The sequence below is a fragment of the Trichechus manatus genome, unplaced genomic scaffold (assembly GCF_000243295.1).
Source record: "Trichechus manatus latirostris isolate Lorelei unplaced genomic scaffold, TriManLat1.0 scaffold00027, whole genome shotgun sequence".
Taxonomy (NCBI): Eukaryota; Metazoa; Chordata; class Mammalia; order Sirenia; family Trichechidae; genus Trichechus; species Trichechus manatus.
The window spans coordinates 16,437,233-16,459,448 of NW_004443963.1; the positions used below are offsets into that span (position 1 = coordinate 16,437,233).

The following is a 22,216-nucleotide window of genomic DNA, read 5'->3' on the forward strand; positions in this document are numbered from 1 at the left end:
CATTATCCTCACTCTATAGACACCCGAAGCTCAGAGGCAAAGGGCAACTTGCCCAAGATCCCCCAGCTACAAAACGGCAGAGCCCAGGCTTAAGCTCGGGCTGCCCTGGGGTGGGAGAGCCACAGTTCACAATGGAAGATGCTGCTTTTTTGAAAACAGAAATTCTGGTCTAAACACAGGGCTCAGTGATTCCAGCCCTGTGGAGGGAGTCCAGGGTTCCAGCCCCAGTCCTGCCACTGACCACTTGGGCCAAGAGGGGAAGCTGCTTCTCTGAGCCTCAGTTTCCTTACCCGAAAACTGTGGCTGAGCATACTTGTTCTCCCCTTCCAGGGTCGCAGTGAACTTTAAACTTAAAATCCTGTGAAAGGGATCTGAACTGCAGAGAGGTACACATCTGCTGAGAACCATATTAACTCCCCAAGAAGGGGGGAGGTCGGGGCTTCCACCAGGCCTGGGGTATGTGGATAATCATCCTCCTACATCTCCCCTTCCTCCACAGCTAGGGAAGGAAGCTGGGCAGGCCTGGCCCCACGCTGCTTGGATGAGGTGGATGCCAGGGCCGGGAGAGCCAACCTCCTCCAGGGAACCTGCTTTACACAATAGCGGTGGCAGCAGGGGTTGGCAGGGAGATGCGATTCGGACTCCTCAGATGGGAGGCACTGATGGTGTTTCCTGAGCCCCAGGTAAATGGGGGCTGTGACCCTCACTGGGCCCCCAGAGGGCTGCTCCTTAGCACTAAGGAAGGAGATGGGGGTGCGAGGAATCTTTCATCAAATACCATAGTCTAGAACTGGAGCAGATAATAGAAAGTATCTACTTCCGTGTCCTAGTTTGTATATGGGGAAACTGAGGCATGTAAAGGGAAGGTAACTTGTCTGATCTGTCCTTAGTAGCAAACCCACTGAACGCACGTCTCTTGGCTCTCAGTATAGCGTGTCCTTGTTAAAGGGCACTGGACTGGGCAGCTGGTGTCTCGGGCTCAAGATCTGGATCTTATATCAATTTTGGGTGGCAATGGACAAAATCACTTCCCCTCTCTGGAATTTAGTTTCCAGCTGCGAAAGTGAAGTTGAGCTGAGGTCTCGAAGCGCCCTTCCAGCTGGCACTATCACTCGAGTAAAGGAGTCACCAGGCTTGGTCTAGGCCCACGTGCTGAAAGTGTAAAACGGAGTGTCTCGGGGTTTGCAGTCCACTGAACTTTGCCAGAGGTCCCCGGCACAGGGATGCTTTCGTTGCCACGGCAACCGTCCGGCCAGCACGGTCCCCTGCGTTCCGCTGACGGAGCTGGGAGGAACCCTGCCCTTACCAAGATGGCGGCGGCGAAAGGGCGAGGGGCGGGACTAAGCGCAGTCACCCCGTCCAGACCTTTCCTCTGTTTCCGCTTCTTCAAACCAACAGCGAGCCCCCCTCCATACCTGTTCTCTTTCCTGGTTCTGGGAGCCCCTGAAACCAGATACGAAAGGACTGCCTGCAGAGACTGGGGCAAGTACCCCAGAAAGAGGGAAGACGGGACTTCCGCGTCTCACCGGAAGTGACGCGACAGTCGCGGCGGCCGACAGGTGGAACGGCAGGTAGGTTCAGGTGCCAGCCTGGCCCGGTCCCGAGTGTGGGACCGACGCTTCCGGTGAGCGACAGAGGCAGTCCCCAAGGCCCTGGAGACCCGTTGGGCGGCCTTTGGGATTTGAGCCCTTCATCCTGGCTTGGAGTGCTTCTCTGTACCTAGTAAGAAGCACCGCCACCCACAGCCGGGACCCTCCGTCCTGAGGGGAGGGGGAGGTCCCGGCTCTCCCGGATCTTCAGGGCTAGAGTTGGCATGCAGGCACTTCGGTTCCCTGAACTCTACCCTCCTTTCTCTCCCGGATGCAGTTTCCCGTTCCCCTACCGAGGTGTGCAGTTAGCCAGCCCATCCCAACTTTCGGAACCATGTTTGCAGACTTGGATTATGACATCGAAGAGGATAAACTGTGAGTATTTTGTTCCCTCAAGTCCCGGGAGTGCAGGAGCGCCAGGTCCCTCAGATCCCTGGACTTCTCAGTTCCACAAACCCTTGCTCCTCTGCGGTGGGTCAGAACTTGTGGTGGAACAGAAACACACCCTGCCCTTCCAGGAGCTCACCATCTGTAGGGTGTTGTGGACACATTAGCAGACAGTTACAGCTCAGGACTGTAAGTGCCCTAATGGAGAGTGAACTGGCTACAAGGAGAGCAGAGTGGATGGAGCAGTGCTTCTGCTGGGGTGTTCAGGGAAGGCTTCACAGAGGAGGTGACAGTTGAGCTGAGTTTTGAAGGATGAATAGGAATGTCATAACCATACCTTCCTCCCTGATTTGGACAATTAGTGGGACAGAGTTTTAAAATTTAGGTTTGTCTCTGCATTAGAATGTGTACTCCATGAGAGCAAGGACTGGGCCCAATCAGTGCCTTTCTGTGTCCTCAGTACCAGTGGTATCATTAGGGTTGGTGTCACCCAGCATGGTAACTCATGATGTCACCCCTCCATGGACCTCCTCTCGTACCAGACCATACAGAATCCTTAGAAATGTTTTTTTGTACTGATTTTAATCATAAATCGTAATTTCTGTATATCACTACTTTTCACTTAATTACTACTTTGTTGTCAAAAAAGTTATTGATATAGGTTCACAAATGCTAATTACCACACTATTGTAGCTAAAACATCAAAAAATTTGACAGAATCAGCGACTGTAAAAACACCGGTAGCAACAAAAACAACAGCGTGTGCTTGTAGCGCATGCAGACAAAACCACGTGATTATAAGCGTTATTATAACTGGGTAATAATGATAGCTCTGACTGGGGGCATTAGACAGTTCGAAAAGTGAATTAGCATGGAGTTTTAGCCTTATAGGTATCTAGATACATGTAAACTGGGCTCAGGAAAAAATGTTTTTGTTATAACTACAGGGATATTTTCATAAAAAGTAATACATTTCTGCTGAAACACTGCACAAAAATTTTATAGACTGTCGTTTTGGTGTCACTCCCTCTGACAGTGTCACCCAGTGGGGTCTGCACCTCCCAGACCTCCCTAGTACTCGGCACTTAGTAAGGTGCTTGACATCATAGGGGGCTGGCAAATGTTTTTTGAATGAATAAGTGAATAAATGAGACTGTTTACCATGAAACATAAGTAAGTGCTAATTTATAGTGAAAACTGAGATGTAGAGTAATTGAGTAGATGGGAAGTGGGTAGTTGAACAGGGGAGGGCTTCCCAGAGGAGATGGCCATAATGTTCCATATGTACCTCGGAAGGTGACAAGGACAGAGGCTGAGTAAAATCTCAGAGACAATGAAGAAAAGGGAAGGGGAACTACTTTTATGGAGTGCCTACTCTGTGCTGGATTGGTGTTAAGTGTCTTCCATGCACTTCTTCACAGTAACTCTGGTAATAAGGTGGTCTTATTTTATGGATGAGGCAACTGAGATGCAGAGATGGTGACTTACCCATATCACATAGCTGATAAGTGGTAGAGCTATGATTTCATCTCACACTGGCATGACTGTAAAAGCTGTGCACTTTCCAGAACAAAATGCTGTCTTTCTGGTCACGTGAGGAAGAGCAAAGGTTAGGTAGCAGTTGGAGCCTCTCGGAGGTTTCGGAAGGCCCACCCCCTGCCCTGTGTTTTCTAGTCGTCCTTCCGTCAGGAGATTCAGCCTCATTCTTCTCTTTCTAGTGGAATCCCTACTGTGCCTGGGAAGGTGACCCTGCAGAAGGATGCTCAGAACCTCATTGGGATCAGCATTGGAGGAGGGGCCCAGTACTGCCCCTGCCTGTATATCGTCCAGGTATTGGGCTCTTTGGAGGTGGGGGCGAGGTCCTAGAAAGGGTACCTTCTTGCTTGGGCATGATGAAGGTAGGTTGATTTCTGCACTCTGCATGCGTAGCTGGCTTCTTCTCAGTCTTGAGGCACCAGACTTGAATAAGTGAATAAATGAAAAATGCCCTTCTCAGACAGGCCTGCCCTCTCAGTAGGTTTGCCCTTGTTTTTCTCTATCATTTCAATCTGTCCTTTTTTTTCCCAGCCCTTATCACTGTCTGTAATCATGGGTTTGTTTGCCACTTGTTCTAGACCTAGCTATTCTACCACACTCTTTGCACTATGAAGACAGGGTGCTTGTTTGCTTGTTCGCTGTGGTCAGCACCTAATACAGTGCCTGGCATGTACTGGATGTGCAATAAAAATGTCTTGAATGAGTCAGTGAAACCTTCGGTCTTGTAGTGGACAGATTTTGAAGTAAGAATGGCCTGAGTTTAAATGTAAGCTCCCCTTTACTAGCAAGCTGCTTAACCTCTCTGGGCCTCAGTTTCCTCACCTGAAAGATGGGGATGTAAAATACGTGTATGTAACTTTGGGTTCTTACGAGATTAAATAAAATGATGGAGCACAATGCCTGGCACTTAGTAAGCACTCACTAGACAGTTGTTAGGTGCCGTCGAGGTGATTCCAACTCAGTCACCCTGTGTACAGCAGAACGAAACCCTGCCCGGTCCTGCACCATCCACACAATCGTTATGCTTGAGCCCGTTGTTGCAGCCGCTCTGTCAGTCCATCTCATTGAGGGTCTTCCTCTTTCTCGCTGACCCTTTACCAAGCATGATGTCCTTCTCCAGGGACTGGTCCTTTCTGGTAACATGTCCAAAGTGCATGAGATGAAATCTCGCCATCCTCACTTCCAAGGAGCACTCTGGCTGTATTTCTTCCAAGACAGACTTGTTAGTTTTTCTGGCAGTCCATGGTATGTTCAATATTATTCACCAGCACCATAATTCAAAGGCATCAGTTTTTCTTCAGTCTTTCTTACTCATTGTCCAGCTTTCACATGCATTTGAGGTGATTGAAAACACCATGGCTTGGGTCAGGCGCACCTTAGTCTTTAAAGTGACGTCTTTGCTTTTTAACACTTTAAAGAGGTCTTTCACAGCAGATTTGCCCAATATAGTATGTCGTTTGATTTCCTGACTGCTGCTTCCATGGACGTTGATAGTAGCCACTGTTATTTTGATGGTCGTTGTTCATTTTCCCAGATGCTCTCCAGTGGTAAGGAACAACTTCGTGGCCCCTTGTAAAGAAGCTACCCTGATGATGCTTTTGTCAGCTGTGATTCAGGAATGGGGACAGGCCTGCCAGGAGCTGTCCTTGACCATGTGGCTGGTCAGAGTCAGCAGTCTTTCTGTAGCTTTGGAAGGAAGCCTGCCACCTCAAACATTAGGTGGTGGGACCTGTACATGTGACCTTGATTTTACCCTGTGCTAACCCTCTTAGCTAGGTAGCCATTGGTAGTAGGTGGGAAAACCGTGGTCTCTGTGTGGATCTTGGAAAGGGATTAAGGAGTCACTTCTAGGCTTTGAAGACGGATTTCCAGAATCTGGTCTTGCCTCTGCTTAGGGTTCTGACTTCAAGAACGATTTGACCTCCTGTGACCCAGAATGTGTTAGGAGGCCTGGCCTCGTTGCCATGAGCCTCCTCAGCCTCTTCTGGCACCTCTCCTCCCTACCTTTCAGTGTGAACTATGATTATAAAGGAATAGAATTGATTTTTTAAATACTAGATTTTATTTTTTATCAAGGTACTATTTGAGTTGCTTTAACAAGTCAAGAATACTAAAAGGCTTATGTGAAATGATAGCCATCCACTGCTTGTCCCTCCTCATGTCCCCCAGTCCCAGCAGCAACACCACTTTCCCCCCATTTGGCTGTTTGTTCCAGTGGGGGCTTCCATTTTTCTCAGTAAGACGCTTCTATTACATTTAGATCTATCAGTTGTGAACGTTATCTGTTGCCTTTTCTTAGTCCACTGGATGAAACATTAGCTCTCTTCTAAAACCACTCTGCTTCTTCTCATCCTGTCTTCCCAACATAGTTATATTGTCATTTTTTGGCTAAATCAATATTAATGTGAAGATATTTTGTTCAGAAAATGTTTTCTGAGTGCCTACATTGGGCCAGGCTCTGTTGTAGGTACTAGGGATAGGGCAGTGAAGAAAACAAAGATCTTGCCCTTCTGGAGCTCTCATTCTAGTGGAATGTTAACATACTGACTCTTTTACAGACTGGACTCTGCTGAGCTTAATGACCTTCTATGATATTGCTTTTTTTTCTTAATTCAACTTTTTTTCTCTCTTTTAAAAAAATTTCTTTCTTTCTTTCTTTTTTTTTTTTTTGCATTCTCCTTGTACTTTCAAAAATTTTCTGTAGTCAAACATTTCCCATCGTCTGCTAGTCTCTTTCACCCTGTGGTCTTTCCTTCTTGAGCTCTCCCCCTTCCTGCACAGCTGTCCTTTCTGAGAATTCCCTTTATCTCTCTCCTCTGTTGGATTTCCCCATCTCTGGAATCCCCTTTCTTGGTTTACTTCCTCATCTTGGTGGAGCACGTGCTCCTGTAGCTTTCTGAGAAAGGGCACATGAGAAGTAAATTCTTTGAGACCTTGTATCTCTGAAAATACCATTATTCTGTCTTTTTTGTTGTTATTGTTATTTCCATATTCCCTTTGATTAACACTTCAGCTGGTCAAATTCTAAAATGAAAATCAAGTTTGAAAATAATTTTCACTTAAATTATTAGAGGCAGTGTTAGAGGGGGCATAGTCTACAAGACCGCCCTCACTTTTAACACCAATTGCATGTTTGGGGTCCCCAGAACCACCCTCAGATTTCTTAATTTGCTAAAAGGACTCACAGAACTCTGAAAGCTTTCGTACTCATGGTTAAAGTTTATTACAGGGAAAGGATACTGATTAAGATCAGCTAAGGGAAGAGAAGCATGGGACAGAGTCCAGGAACATTCCAAACATGGAGCTTCCGGTTATCGTCTCCCCATGGAGTCATGGACAGTGTTAACTCCTCCCAGCAACAATGTGTGACAGTGCTCATGGAGTATTACCAACCAGGGGAGCTCACCCAAGCCTTGGTGTCCATAGTTTTATTGGGGCTCCATGGTTGACTGCCTGCACAACTATTGTTTAGTCTCCAGGTCCTCTGGAGGTAGAGCTGCTACCTTTGGTCTCCAAAACCTCTGCAGGTAGAACTGATACCACGTGGCTGATATTTAGTCTCCAGCCCCTCTGGAGGTAGAGTAGATACTGCGTGGCCCCTGTCATAAATCACACTGTTAGACTGTCTTGCTGCCAAGGCCTCCAGGTAAACAAAACACGAAACCCATTGCCATCGAGTGAATTCTGACTCATAGCGAACCTATAGGACAGAGTAGAACTGCCCTATAGGGTTTCCAGGGAACAGCTGGTGGATTCAAGCTGCTGACCTTTTGCTGACCACCGCGCCACCAGGGCTCCACTCAGGCCTTTTAGGAACTTCTTTTTATCACTGGTATTCTGAAGAGTCGTGATGATGACTCTTGGCACGGGCCCTTATTTGTTTATGGTGCTGGGTCTTCACAGGGCACATTCAGTGACAGGTGTCATGTCTTTCTTCTGTGAAAGTTTCTTTTTGATGATTCCTTGCCCTCCATGTTTTCTTTTCTGTCTTTGTGACACTCCTTTTGGTTCTTTGTTAGGCTTCCTGGATTGATCCCCGCCCCCATCATCTGGCTCTTTTTCACTTTACTTGGTTTGCATAGCTTCTTTGGAATTAATTTATATTTTGCATTTGTAAGAGCTTTCTTATTTCCTGATTGATCTTATAACATCATCCTGTTCTTATTTCTCTAATCACTTTGAAAATGTTAATTGTGAGGTTTTGTTTCCTGCAGTCCTTTTTTTGTTGATGTGGTTGGGTGTCTTTCTTGTGTGGGAAGCTTTCCTCAAATGCCCGGTAATCCTTGTCTGTCTCGATATTTAAGAGTGAGACCCTAAATAGGTTTTGAAGTTCTGTGTGTAGGTAGGTCTTGTTAACTGGTGGCTTTCCCTGTGGGGGTGGTCAGCCAGCAGACAAGCTGTGTTGGGGACTCTCCAGGTGTCTGAGTCTAGAGGCCTTTTGTGTGGTGCTGTGCAGAGCAGGCGCCTCAGTCTCCTCAGGAAGGTAGTAAGCCTGGTGCCGGCGTTCTGGGGGCTGCTAGACTTTGGGGAGCTTTGATACTCACTCTTCAGTGTGTAAACATCCTCTAATCCCTAATGGTTTCTGTCCAGTGGCTCACCTCTGCCCCCTCTGTCCCTGGTCCCCGGAGTTGGGAGCTTCGCTAGAGAATAAATTTCCTCCTCTCTCCTCCCCACAACCAGAAGGGGTAGTGGAGGTGCCAGGCTTGCGGTGGTGGGGGGAGCTTAGAGTTGAGTGCATCCGTCTGCTTTCTACACCTTGCTCCCCATCCACCTGTGGCTGTTTCCAGAGGTCCACTTCCTGACCTTCTGGCAACTTCCAGCAAAGATTGGCTCTTTCTCGTTGAGCTCCTTCTGCAGGCCCTTGGAGTCCTGCTTCCTGCATTCTGCTGACTCTTCTGTTACCACTCCCCGTCTTCCAAAATCATTTAGACATCCCTCGTTTGTGGTAGTCTCCTCTACTGCTCTTTTTTTTTTTTTTTTTAAAAACCTTTATTGTTTTTTTCAGCGTGTTTTTGGACTGTAACCGAAAGAAATATTTATCTTATTTATTACATTTCTCCTTTATTATAAACTGTTCTTTCTACATACTTCTGCTGGAAAATTTAGGAACTAAAGATAAGATAGAAGGAAGACAATGCCAGGTAACCACTGTGAGTAATTGTGGTCTCTCTCCCAGTGTCTTTTTTTCTGGATACAATGTTTATATCCTGTGCCCATTTCTGCAAACACTTGCGTAGCCTTTTGTTGTTGTTGTGAGGTGCCATTGAGTCAGTCCCAACTCATCGCAACCCTCTGTGCAACAAAACAGTACACTGCCCGGTCCTGCAGCATCCTCACAAGCATTATACTTCAGCCCATTGTTTCAACCACTGTGTCGGTCCATCTTGTCAAGGGTCTTCCTCTTTTTTGCTGAACCTCTACCTAACCAAGCATGATGTCCTGATCCCTCCTGATAACATGTCGAAAGTACGCGAGACAAAGTCCTTGCTTCTAAGGAGCATTCGGGCTGTACTTCTTCTAAGACAGATTTGTTCGTTCTTCTGGCAGTCCACGGTATATTCAGTATTCTCTGCCAACACCATAATTCAGAGGTGTCCGTTCTACTCTTCCCTTATTATAAGCACGACTCACATAGCTGACCCTTGTCAGACACGCCTAGCCTCACAGCCAATGATTGCCAACCCACTGAAGGGGTCCCCTGGGGAGAAGGGCTGGCACACATGTGGGGCCCTTGCTCAGGGCAGCCCTGGGCTTAACTCTTTGGGGCCTAAGGTGAGGTGCAGGAATTGACCAGAGGTTCTTTGAAGCTCCAAGTCAGCTTGGTTGGAAAAATCTATCAAAGAAATGACTTTGGTGGAGCGAACGGTCACATGGGTGTGCAGGGTTTGGTGTATTTGATATTAGAACAGGCAGGTCTCATCAGTTTGCATTTAGGTTCTGCCTCCTTCCCCTCCCCTTAAGGATGTCTGTTTAGCAGCTCTTGACCCCTTACCCTTCTTGAACATCACTTAGAGACCGGAGGAGAGAGCTCAGGGCAGAGCCAGGTACCGGCTGGGGTGGGGGGAATGATGTGCCTCCCCGCACCGGTTTCCTCTCAATTCTCCTTTCTCCCTACCCCCATCTTCATGACGCATCCCCAGGTGTTTGACAACACCCCGGCAGCCTTGGATGGCACGGTGGCAGCTGGAGATGAGATCACTGGTGTCAATGGCAGGTCCATCAAAGGAAAAACTAAGGTGGAGGTGGCGAAGATGATTCAGGAGGTGAAGGTAAGGCCCCACAGGCCTGGAAGGGGGCCCAGCCCTCTCACCGCTCCCCTCCTTGGTGCATCAGGGTCCAGGCCACACCCTAGCCTCCCTCAGTTTATCCCTCATCCAGTCAATATATGTGATTGTGCTCCAGGGCTCGTGCTGGGCCCTGGCAAGAGAGTGGGCAACAAGACCGCCAGTTCCCTGTCCTCCTCAGGCTCCCAGGGGACTGACAGACTTGAGCCTCGCCTCAGGGCCAGCCAGCATGTCCCAGTCAGGGCTGGAGCTGAAGGTAGTCATCCAAGGTGAACGCACCTGGGTCAGTGGGCACCCAATAAATGCTGAGCCTAGAAGGGGGTGAGAGGGAAAGAGGACCCCCCTTTTCCCTCCCCTTAGGAACTTTCAGGCCAGGGACCTCTCTGGGCTCCGGGGCAGCTCCCAGTGAGGCTGCTGGCCTTCTCTTCTGCAGACCACAGTCACAGGCCACCTGCTTCCCTGCTTGCCCCACCCCAGCTGCTCTAGGCCAGGGCCTCTCTCCCTAGAGAACCTTCCTGACTGGCAGGCAGCGCCCCTGCATCCATTCCTGGAAACAGGCATGCAGCCCTCTTGCCCTTTCCTAGAGATCTTGCAGCTCCTAGTTCCTAGGAAACCAGTACAGTGAAAGGACCAGCATGAAGGAGGCCCAAAGCCACAGGACGATTTAAAAGTCTTAGAATCAAGCCGGGCATTGCTGCCTGTAAATGGAGCTTGGCCGAATGTTTTAGCTCCCTTGCCCCATCCATCCACCCCACTCTCACCCACCAGCCACCCACCGCATATCCATCCTTCATGTCTTGAAGACCCCGTACCAACCCTCCCATCACAGTCCCTCTGTCTTGCCTTGACCCAGGGTCAGCCTCCTCTTCCTCTTCTCCCTTTTTCTTCTCCCATCCTGCTTCTGAGTCATCCCCACTACTTTCACTCCTCCCTCCTTTAGGGGCTACCTCAGCCCCTGGAGCCAGAGGGTCATGGGGGAGGGGCTGGGCCAGTCACAGAGCATCATTGTGCAAAAGGACCTGAGGAGGCTTGCTTAGATCCAGGCGCCACTCTGCATTGCCTGGGTGTTACCATCAGGTGTTACCTTTTGGGCAGAGGAGCTAATCATGGGAAACGGGAACGGTGTTTCACTCGGGTACAGAATTGGACTCTGTGCAGGGCTTTGAATTGATTCGCTCCAGTTTGAACTCCTGTTGAGAGTTTGCATTTCCACCCAGGTATACTGAATCAGAATCTACATTTTAACAAGATCCCCAGGTGATTCTTATGTATGACAAATTTTGAGACGTCTGCTCTACTAGTGGTTCTCAGAATTGGTCCCTAACCAGCAGTATTAGCATCTTGTTAGAAGTAGAAATTCTCAGCAGGGGTTTGAACCAGAAGCCCTGGTTCTGTGGCCCCCTTCCTCACCATCCCCCCATCTCTGCTCACCGGCCCCCTCACCATCCTTCCAGGCCTGTCTCGCACTGTCCCTCCTTAAATCGTGGCACCATGTTGCTCGTGAGGACCAGAGCTCCTTGTGTTTGTCCACAGCTGTGACACTGTTGACAAAGGGAGTCCCCAGCTCCGGCAGGGCTCACTGTCCCCGTGGATTGGCAACCTGAGGGAGGAGGTGATTCACAGCCCGGGCTGGATTCCCACTGCAGTGCTCTCCTTTACCCCTCACTGCTCTCCGGGGTGCGCCCCCAGCACACTCTGTGTTGTAGTCTGGGGTTGCGTTTGGCATCCCGCCTCCTGCTCAGAGCTTCTCCAGGACAGAGCCTGTGTCAGGTCATTTTGGTTTCCTTTCAGGGCTCACTTATTTAAGTCCTGTTTTATAGTTGAATGGATTCAGTCCCAAGTTCAAGGGCCTAGGATTGCTGGGGAGAGAGTGACCACGGTGGCCTGATGTGGCCAGGGAAGGCCTCTCAGAACAGGCGACACTCCCCTCAGAGCCCTCTTCTGAACGGTCTCTGCAACAGTACTTGACCTCCCCTGCCGGGCTTGGGCCCATGGGAGCTGGAGCTGCCCCTGCCCCTTCTCCCTGGCACCCTAGCACCAGGCATAGAGAAAACAAACAAACAAACAAAAAACCCATAGCCGTTGAGTCAATTCAGACTTATAGCGATCCTATAGCTCAGAGTAGAGCTGCCCCATAGAGTTTCTAAGGAGCACCTGGTGGATTTGAACTGCCAACCTTTTGGTTAGCAGCCGTAGCGCTTAACCACTACACCCCCAGGGTTTCCAGACACAGAGAAGGTCCTCAGAAATGTCTGTTGAATGAATGGAGAGAGTCCTGAAGGATGGGGATGATTTAGAGCAGGGGAAAGGCTGTTCTAGCGGGAAATGGCACAGCAAAAGCTTGTAGCATGGTGTGGGGAGGGCAGGGGCGCCCGGTCTGGCTGGAGCACAAGACATCAGAGACCGCTAGACCAAGTGCTCTGTGACGGCTGGGACCACGTCCACCCTTGTTCCCGTGGATTCCCCAGCGCCTGGCATGTACAGTGGAGAAGGGAGGGACCTGGGAGCAGATGGCTTACACACACGGCCCTGTCACAGCCCTCCACCTGCCGGGGCTGAATTCATCGTTGCTCTGGCCTCTTATCAGAGCCCAGGATTCTGGCACAACCAATGGATTCCGCGGCCAACAGGCCTCACCGTTGTGGGGCTTGGGGTCCAGGAGATTCTGCCACAACCCTGCCTGTCCTGCTCTTACAGGGGGAGGTGACCATCCACTACAACAAGCTGCAGGCGGACCCCAAGCAGGGCATGTCCCTGGACATTGGTAAGCTGGGCCCATACCCCACCGGCCCCAGCCCAGAGGAGAGCCCAGCCTCTGTTCTGCTGTCTTGTGACATCGGCGTTGATAGTTACGGGGCCAAGTTCTCTGACTTTGTCAGACCAAGCAGATCTGAAAGAGCCAGGAGGACCGGGGTGCTCTCCCTGCAACGCCTTCCAGGGACCTGCCCTTCATGTCTTATGGCCTGTGTTTCACCATGCCCACCCCGGGTCGTCTTCTCTGGAAACTTGCTTTCTAAGGTTGTCGTTTGTCAGCTAGTCCCTCGGCCTCTCCAGGCCCGGGTCCTTGCCCTTTAGAAAGGGAGGACGACCTGACCTCGGCCTAGTACCTCTGACCCACCAGCACCCCTCCTTGGCCTCTTCTGCCCGGCTGCTCCTAGGAGGGAACTAAGACCTGGGCAGAGGGTCACAGGCCAGCCATCTGTCCCCAGCACTCCCTCTGTGTGGGACAGGGGCAAGGTGCCTCCTGCTGGGGGCGCTGGGCCTGGGTTGTGTAGAAACTTTAAGACGCGAGCTGGGCAGTACCTTCAAGGGCCTCTGACCCAGCCACTTGACCTTACAAATAAGGCCTGAGACCCCAAGAGGGCCCTGTGCCCCCAGGTGAGACGGGCCCCCCGCTCTCTTGCCTCTGGAGCCCAGTGGCCTTTCCTATGCCCTAGAGTCAGAGCTCCTTCCCGGTTTGTAAGGGCACAGTGAGTCTGTCCTGCACCCTTCCAGAGGCTCAGCTGGTCCTGTGCCAAAGCTGAGTCTGGGTCCGAGTCACTTGTCACTGTGCCCATTACTTTGACTAGCCAGGGATTGACCTTTCCCCCCTGCTCCCTTCATACTCGGATGCCCCAGGTTAGGACGTGGAGAGCGAAGGGGAAGAGACTCCCTGGGAGCTGTCGGCCATGCTGAGCCCACACCACTCCGGGACTCTGTGATAGCCAGGAGCTGACTGCGTCCCAGGCCTGGCGAAGCCCTTTACATATTTACCTCCTTTCGCCCTCACCCACCTTTGTAAGGTAGATAGTGAAAGGGGCAGGGGGCCCAGTACCCCCCTATTGGGGTACCCCCTTGCTTCATGGCTCACCTGAGTACCAAGCCCCAGCTTAGCCTCTTCTGCCCCTGGTGGTTGCTCCCAGTGCGTCGTGATGCGCTGGGGCCAGGATGGGCTGGGGGCCCAGCTGCAGAGTTGACCCCGTGGCTCCTTCTCTCCTGGCCCCAGTGTTGAAGAAGGTAAAGCACCGGCTGGTGGAGAACATGAGTTCGGGGACCGCAGATGCCCTGGGCTTGAGCCGGGCCATCCTGTGCAATGGTGAGTACCCCCCTTCCCACCCAGCCTGGGCCCTCGCCACTTGAGCACCGTGGCTGTCCACCAAGCCCAAGTGGCTCCCCTGGCTTGGCCCTGGCCTCTGCCTGTGGGGCCAGTAGTCACCATCTCTTAGTGCCCCCAGGGAGTGTCCACATCTGTCAGCTGTGCCCCCTGGAAATTAATAGGCCCAGGTCACAGATGAGGAAAACTGAGATGCAGAGTGGGAGGGCCTCCTTCTAGTCCCGAGCTGGGGAAGGCAGAGCCGGGGCCAGCCTGCGAGACCGTGCCTTCCCCACTGTCCCCAGCTGCTCTCACCTCCCCAGGCCGCAGCCCCACCTCCTCTGTGTGCCCGTCCGACCCCTCACCCCAGCACCCACACTCTTCTGGGCCGCCTGCCACGATCCTGTCTTTCTCCAGGAGGTGGCGCTACTGCCCTCATCCCAGCAGCTCTGCCCAGAGCTCCCTAGGTGGCTGCCCGCTCCGCAGCAGGGGAAGAGCCACATACTCACACATGCACGTGTGCACGCATGCACACACATGTGCGTGCGCACACATACGTTTCACCCTGGGTGGCCAGTAAAACATGGTCCTACTCCCACCATCACAGCCTGAGTTTATAAATAGTGCTCTTGCTGTGTGTTGGGGGCATCGATATAAATATCTATATGAAGTGGCGGCTCAGCTGGGCACACACACAGCGCTTTATTGGCTGGGGATGTGGGGGTGGGGCCTGAGCGTGTTCCAAATGGTACAAAAGTGGTGGCTGCTATTTCCAGCCTCTCAGGGCCTATAAATCCCTGGTACTGTAGTTAACATGTGTGGAGATGAAATTAGAACTGGTTGTTGTGTTTTTCCCCCAAACCTTGCAATTTCCCCAGCCTTAAATAGGGTTTCTAAAATTGAAGCTGTCATGATGTCCCATGACCCAGCTAAAAACAACAGTACAAGTGCTTACGTGGCTCTGGCCCTGCCGGCTGGCCGGGCGCCAGGGCGCGGGCAAGCCAGGGCCTGAGGCCATCTAGAGTGGCTGAAGCCTCCTGAAGACACCCCAGGTGCCCCCTTTCTTCCTCCAGAGTCTGAGCCTTCCTCCCCCAGAGCCCTGTCACCCAGCTACCTCCCCTGCCCAGAGCCAAGACCCAGACTCAGCCTCCTCTCTCCCCTCCTCCCTCGCTCAGAAATCCCCAGCGAGGTCAGCATGGGGGACTGTGTGGCAGAGGGCACTCGCATTGACAGTCCCTGGCTGTGCAGCCCCAGGCAGGTGGCTTTATTCTCTGCCCCTGGGTTTTCTCTGTGAATGGGGGAGGGGGGTGGGTAGCTGTTGGTCCCTGCCCCAAAGGCTGCTGTTGAGGACTAAGACGAGTCATCTGGCAAGGAAGCCACTGATATGCCCTCCAGCTGCTCCTGTGGGAAGGTGGGTGACACTTCATCTTCATCGGGACAGAGGTCCCATACAGAGCGCAGGGGCAGCCCGAGGGTTCTGGCCCTGGCTTGTCTTGTTAGCCCACTACCCCATTCTGTGGGCCTGTCTCAGGCTCTGGCACATGGTAGATGTTCAGTAAACACCCGCAACGCAGATGTGATCGCCAAGGCCTCCCTCCAGGGCTTTCTGGAAGCCCTTCCTGAGTTTTTCTCTCTCCTCCCCAAGTCATGCTGTCCCTCCTCCTGAGATGTCACACATGGTAGCTTCTGTGGTAGTGACTGCATGTAGCTGCGTTAGTGATTTCTGCTCCATCGTATCCTTTCTACTTCTTTCTGACTGCCTGCTGGGCTGTTGGCCAGGTTTGCGTTAGAGGTGGGGGGACCCTTGACTGCCAGGCAAGGGGCATCCTTCTGCTGGTCTCAGGGAGCCCCCGACGAGTTTCGTCTTGGGCTTTTTCACTCACGATCTTTGGAAGTACCTGATTCATCGTCAGCCATCTGCCCCCTTGATTCACCCCAGCCTGCTGGGCGAGGCCTCATCTTGGGGGTCCCTGAGGGCCGCCCTGCCTATCCCCTACTCTCCTCTCATTTGGGTGTGCTGGGCTGTTTACAAAATACCTTTGAACCCACTGACCCTGAGATGCCATTACCCCCTCCCTGGGACCCAGTCTCATCAAGGGGTCACCTCTCCCTGCTCACACCTGCCTCTGGCCCCCTGGGCCACCTCTTCTCCCCCGGGGCTCGCTGAGTCCAACTGAGAAGACCACTTCTGTCTGGGTCCCCACAGATGGGCTCGTCAAGAGGCTGGAGGAGCTGGAGCGGACGGCTGAGCTGTACAAAGGTGGGTGGACGACACCTTCAGCTGGCAGCCTTGGGGGGTGAGGGGCAGGAGTCCTGGTCTAGGAAGTATCCTGGTCCTGGAGAGCGCTGGGAGTAAAGATGGTGGCAGTGGGGGGCAGGAATGCCAGGCTACAATGTTCTAGGACCACGGCCATTAAAAATTCTTTAAGATACACCCTTTTGCTGATAATAGAAGTCATACATACCTGTAAAAATTCAAATAATAGTACATATAAACGTGGCGAGAGTCCCCAGGACTCCCCTCCCCCAGAGATAGTCTGCCACCTTGATATCCTGCGGCCTTTGCAGCCCTGGCGCCCTCTCTGTTAGGCCTTCTCAGGCGGGGCCAGGGCAGCAGCTGAGCCTTCAACCCTAGGCCCTAGTGGGATCATGGGACAAGTCAGGGAACTCAGATCCAGTGAGGGCCTCAGGTGAGGGGTGGGGGGTGGAGATAGTGCTACTGGTCCCCCTCAGTCCTGTCTCTCTACAGGGATGACGGAGCACACCAAGAACCTCCTACGGGCCTTCTTTGAGCTATCACAGACACACCGGGGTAAGGGCATCCCCATCTCTGCTCCCATCTACCCCAAACCTGCTGGGTGAGCCCAGGCGACCCCCACCCCTCTGGGCCCAGCGTGCCCTGTCCAATGAGAGCGTGGCCCAGCTTCTCTTGGGTCTTCTCACACCTGTGCATGGCTGACTGTGGCCGCTTTGGGCCCCTGCCTTACGTGGCAGCTCTCAGAGTCCTTGTCCTCTGCTCTCTTGTTCCCTGCCAGTTGTTCACGCCTAGTCCTTCAGTGGGGGTGTGCTGTGGGCTTAGCCCTGAGCTGGGCCCCTGGGCCTCACACAAGCCTCGCGTGCATCCAGGTGCAGAGCTGGTAGCGCGGGCAGTGCCCCTGAGGGCACACCACCACCAGCGCGGGCAGTGCCCCTGAGGGCACACCACACGGGAGGTGGCTCTGTGGTACAGGCATCCACCCAGCCCCCTCCATCCCACAGCATACACCGGCTCTCTCCATGGGCTGGGCGCTTTCCTAGATGCAGGGGATGTAACGACAAACAGGAACAGTGAGAAGCACCTACACCAGATGGTCTTCTTGGGGCCTAGCTGCTCGTCTGGCCCATCCCATCTGTGTGCACCACCACTGACGGTGTGTGAGGCATGTCCCTATTCATGATCTCGCTCCCCACAAGGCCTTTAGCTGGGCAGCACAGACACTGTTTACCCCACTTTGCCAGACAGAGGAGATGATCACACAGCTCCTAAGGGGCGGAGCTGGCATTAGAGCTCATGTCCAGATTCCCGGACCTGTGCTCTGGCCTCAGACAAGGGTGCCTTCTCGAACCTTGACCTAGCCTTCTCCATGGTCTGGTCACTGGGGAGTGAAGGCCAGCTCCCTTGGGGGTGTAGACTTAGCTTCCTCAGAATGTAGACCCAGCTCCTTCGAGGTATAGACCCGGCTCCCTTGGGGTGTAGACCCAGCTCCCATGAGTTGTAAACTCAGCTCCCTCAGTGGTGTAGCCCCAGCTCCCTCACGGGTGTAGACCCAGCTCCCTTGGGGTATAGGCCTAGCACCCATGGGTTGAAGACCCTGCTCCCACGGGATATAGACCCAACCCCTCACCACCTCCCTTGGAGTGTGGACCCTGCTCTCTCAGGGCATGGACCCTGCTCCCCCTCAGGGCGTGGAACCAGCTCCCTCTGGGCGTGGACCCTGCTCCCTAGGGGCATAGGCCTAACTCCCTTGGGATGTTGACCCAGCTCCCTTGGGCCATGGACTCCATGCAGATCTTGGCCTCCAGCCTGCCAGGCCCCCAGCCCTGCTGCTCCCTCCTCTCCTCCACAAGCCCCTAGCATCTCCATTAGGGGGTCCAGTAGGGATGGCCTTTAAGGCAGACTTGTCGCGCAGCCTTTGGGGACGTGTTCTCCGTGATCGGGGTGCGGGAGCCCCAGCCAGCCGCCAGCGAGGCTTTTGTGAAGTTTGCCGATGCCCACCGCAGCATTGAGAAGTTTGGCATCCGGCTGCTGAAAACCATCAAGCCGGTAGGTGATGTCGAGCATGCGTGGGTCCAGCATGTGAAGGTCCTGTGTTGGAGTTGGCCGCCCACTGACCACGGCTGACATGGGTAGGCCACCTGCCTCCTTGGGCCTCAGTGTGAGCTCCAAGCTGGCTCCTGGCCTGGCTTCACCCCTGTTGCAGTTCACCCGTGGCCTGGCCTCAGTCTCCTCGTCCTTGAAATGGACAAGGCTATCTGTAGTGCTCTTTGGCTCTGACAGTCTGAGTCCCCTGGGAAGGATGACACATCAGTGTCATTCTTTGTCACCCTGGCCCAGCCCGGCCATGGGGTCCTTAGTATTGACACACCCCCTTCCAGATGCTGACAGACCTGAACACGTACCTCAACAAAGCCATCCCGGACACTCGCCTAACCATCAAGAAGTACCTGGACGTGAAGTTTGAGTACCTGGTGAGTGGTCTGGGTGTCTGGGAGGACGGGGTCTGGCCTTCGGGTCTGAGCTCACCCAGGGGTTTAGCCCGCTCAGTTGGCGGCACTTGGCCAGCAGGACGGGCAAGGCTCTGTCTCATCTGAGGATGTGGAACTGGGGCTTGGGAGGTGCCCAGGGACTCAGGCTGCAGTGTAGGCCCTGCCCTGATGCTCTGAGGAGCCTCCAGGAGCTGAGCGCCGGGGTGGGCAGGCACCACCCTCTGGACCTGTCTGAATCTTGGGATTTTTCCCGTCACCTTGAACAGCGGCCTTAGACTAGGTGAGTGGTGGAAACTTGAGTGCTAAGGAATGTTGATGGGTTTACGTGGTCAAAGGATTGAGAAAAAATGCTCCACTAAACAAGCTGAGGCTCCTTTGCTGCAGGCCTTCTCAGAGCCTTTGATAGGCCTGTGCGCAGCATGCATCTTCAGAGTTTTCCCAAATGCCTTCAACCATGGAGCCTCTTTTCTCCAGAGCATCTCTTGGAGCTTGAGTTTGGCAAATGCTCAGGCCTTAGGCCCTGCCCACCTTTCCAGATGAGTGCCCCCCGCTTGCTGCCACTCCCTCCCTGGGTCCCCAGAGCAAGGCCAGTCTGAGTGAGGTGCTCCACCCACCCCTCCTTGACACGTCTTAGCCTGTTCCAGCTGGGTGTCTGCAGGGCCAGGAGGTCTGGCCTGGCTGCTCCTCTGGATTGGCCCAGCATCCTGGGGTGGCCTGGGGGATAGTGTGGGGCCATCAGGGTGGGCGTCCAGGAGGCCGCAGCCACTCTGACAGCCTGTCCTCGCCTGTCCATAGTCCTACTGCCTGAAGGTGAAAGAGATGGACGATGAGGAATACAGCTGCGTGGTGAGTGTCGCGCAGGGTGCGGGGGGTGTGGCCTGGCACAGGAAAGGCTCGGGGTACACATCCCTCCTGCCACCTGTCTCACAGAACCCCCAGAATGTCCTGAGACTGCCAGGGACCCCAGGTGGGTCAGGCCAGCCTGGGAGACGCCTGGGGGCTTGGCTGGACTCTTGTCCCTGGAGACTCGGGGCCTCCATCCCCGGCCCTGGTGCCAGCCCTGCTGGCCTCGGGTGCTCCCCTGCCACCCCCAGACCTTAGGAGGCTCTTGCAGGGAAAACCCTGACTTTCCTCACTCCTCAGAGGTGCTTTTTCTTTATTTTTAATATTTTTGGTATCAGGCTGCACCTTATGATCAAATGTTCGTTGATTTAAGGTGGCAGGGGTTTGAATTGTTTGGTGGTTTTTTTTTCCTTCCAAAGGTATTGCTAGGTGCTTCTAACAATTGCTGGCCTCTCGGGAACCAGCAGCTGGGTAGCTTTGAGAGGTCCAGTGTGGTGTAGGGTATGAGCTGGTGGGGTGGCTCTGTGGCCTGCCTGGCCCCTGCCCACAGCTGTCCTTCCTCCCCCGCCCAGGGTCACTAATGTGCTCCCCCTACCCTCCAGGCCTTAGGGGAGCCCCTGTACCGAGTGAGCACAGGCAACTACGAGTACCGCCTGATCCTGCGCTGCCGCCAGGAGGCCCGCTCCCGCTTCTCCCAGATGCGCAAGGACGTGCTGGAGAAGATGGAGCTGCTGGATCAGAAGCACGGTGAGTGGGTGGCCTGGGCACCAGGTGGGCTGGCCCCGCTACCTCAATCAGTCCTTACGTCATCTTCGGTATGGTAGGGTGGGCTCCCCATTTCAGACATGGGGAAACTCAGGCCCCGAGGGGTAAAGCCACTTAACCTGAGGTCCTGGGCCCTAGCAGAGCTGGGAGTCAAGGGTGAGGGCCTGGTCCCTGCCCCTCGGGCTCCCTGAGATGAAGCTCACAGTCCACTCACATTGCAGGGCTCCTTGGTCCCCTAGCCTGGGAGCTGAGGACCTGGGTTCTCCTGTGTTGGCCGCCGTGTCTGGCTGGGCAGCCCTTGCCTCCACCCCTCCTCCCAGGGTTCAGTGAGGGGAGGGGTCTCGGGCAGGCCTGGCGGGTGACTGGCAGCCACAGCCATGGCGCCCTGGCCCCCTCTCCCGCCCCAGTCCAGGACATCGTGTTCCAGCTGCAGCGCTTCGTGTCCACCATGTCCAAGTACTACAACGACTGCTACGCTGTGCTGCGGGACGCCGATGTCTTCCCCATCGAGGTGGACCTGGCGCACACCACACTGGCCTACGGCCTCACCCAGGAGGACTTCATCGATGGGGAGGACGAGGAGGATGATGAGGAGGAGGACACGGCAGCCAGGGAACCGTCCCAGGATGCGCGAGGGGCTGCCAGGCCCCTGGACAAGGATGGAAGCTGGTGTGGCTCCTGAATGCCCCCATGGGGTGCGGATCTGGGGGGTAGGGTGAGTGGGAGGAGGACAACAGGGGAGCGGGATGGGGCCACCAGACCACAGGGTGGCGCATAAAGCCATAAAGCCTGCTGGCTTGGGGCGCCTGCCTCCCTGCTCCTCTGTCCTAGCACAGTGAGCCTGCTGCCCTGCCAGGGAACACTGGGGCATGGCGCAAGACCTGGACACTGGCCCCTCCAGCCTGCCTTCCCCACCTCCCCAGCCCGATGGAGAGTCTGGTTTCTGGACCTGCCTTGGGAGGGAGAGGGCAGAAGGAAGAGGGGTTGGAGGTGGCATAAAGTCCAGGATCAGTCCTCGTGGGTCACCTTCACTGGCCCCCTGGAGCCTGCCAGGAGTGGGAGGACAGAGGTGGGTAGCCAAGGTTGGGGCCAGTGTCTCCTGTGCACCCTTGCCTCGCCAAGACTGTTCCTACCCCAATCCACACTCACACCTTGGCGGCCTTTATTTATTTTGTTCCCCCAGTGCAGTCACTTCTCTGGGGAAGGGCTGGGGCACTGGGCCTGTATTTAATAAACACAAACCCAGATGGAGCAGCTGTTTGCCTCGGACCCCTCGTCATCGACCTGCCCTCCATGTCTGCTCCACGCCCACGAGGGAGGAGGGTGGGGAGCAGTTTGTGGACAGTTCCCTTCGTCTACATCATTTATTCCTCACAGTGGCTCTGCAGGATTAGCACTATTGTCCTTTTTTACAGATGGGGAAACTGAGGCTCGGAGAAGTATCTTGCTCAAGGCCACACCGAGTATAATGGACAAAGTGGGATTTGAACTCAGATCCGATAGGTTCAAAAGCCTTGATTTTTCCACGTCTCCAAAGCTTTCTGCTTTGTGGGGCCCTTGTATATCCTCTCTCATCTTTGATCCTTTAGCTGCTGCTGGCTGTGAAATGGCTTTTATTGGGGACGGCAGGACAGATGCTGGGAAGGGGACCTGGAGTCTTAGATGGGAGGAAGGTGCTAAGGGTGTCCCAGCTGCCCCAGCTCTGCCCTGGGTCCTGAGGGGAAGCCCAGTGGAGACACCATGCCAGTCCTGTCTGCAACTGGAAGAAATGGGTGGTCATGCATCCTGCTTAGCCTGGAGAGTTCCAGGCCACAGCAGCATAATTATTACTAGTGGCCCTTTTCACTCTCAAGAGTGTTCCTGTTTGGACAAGGAATTCTATGGTCATCCTGAGAAGGGAGAAGTATGAGAGGTGGGCAGAGTTCAAAGTGGAAAAAGCAAGTTTTCTGCTTGTTAGACTTGAGCATGCAGGTCTCGGGCAGAAACCAAGTAGG

At 53.7% G+C, this 22,216-nt stretch overlaps 1 protein-coding gene across 2 annotated transcripts; it reads left to right on the top strand.

The window, feature by feature from the left end:
• The first annotated feature begins 1,390 nt into the window (after window positions 1–1,390).
• PICK1 (protein interacting with PRKCA 1) lies at window positions 1,391–21,476 on the top strand. 2 transcript variants are annotated; one of them, XM_004373849.1, is made up of 13 exons: window positions 1,391–1,722; window positions 1,867–1,964; window positions 3,695–3,806; window positions 9,653–9,781; window positions 12,494–12,560; window positions 13,782–13,871; window positions 16,075–16,128; window positions 16,618–16,680; window positions 18,038–18,171; window positions 18,504–18,596; window positions 19,410–19,460; window positions 20,060–20,204; window positions 20,630–21,476. In XM_004373849.1, exons 2-13 carry the CDS (start codon window positions 1,924–1,926, stop codon window positions 20,902–20,904), a joined length of 1,254 nt encoding a protein of 417 aa, XP_004373906.1. In that variant the 5' UTR covers window positions 1,391–1,722; window positions 1,867–1,923; the 3' UTR covers window positions 20,905–21,476. The 2 variants fall into 2 exon arrangements, with proteins under 2 accessions (XP_004373906.1, XP_004373908.1); XM_004373851.1 differs by having other exon boundaries at window positions 1,391–1,571.
• Window positions 21,477–22,216: the final 740 nt, after the last annotated feature.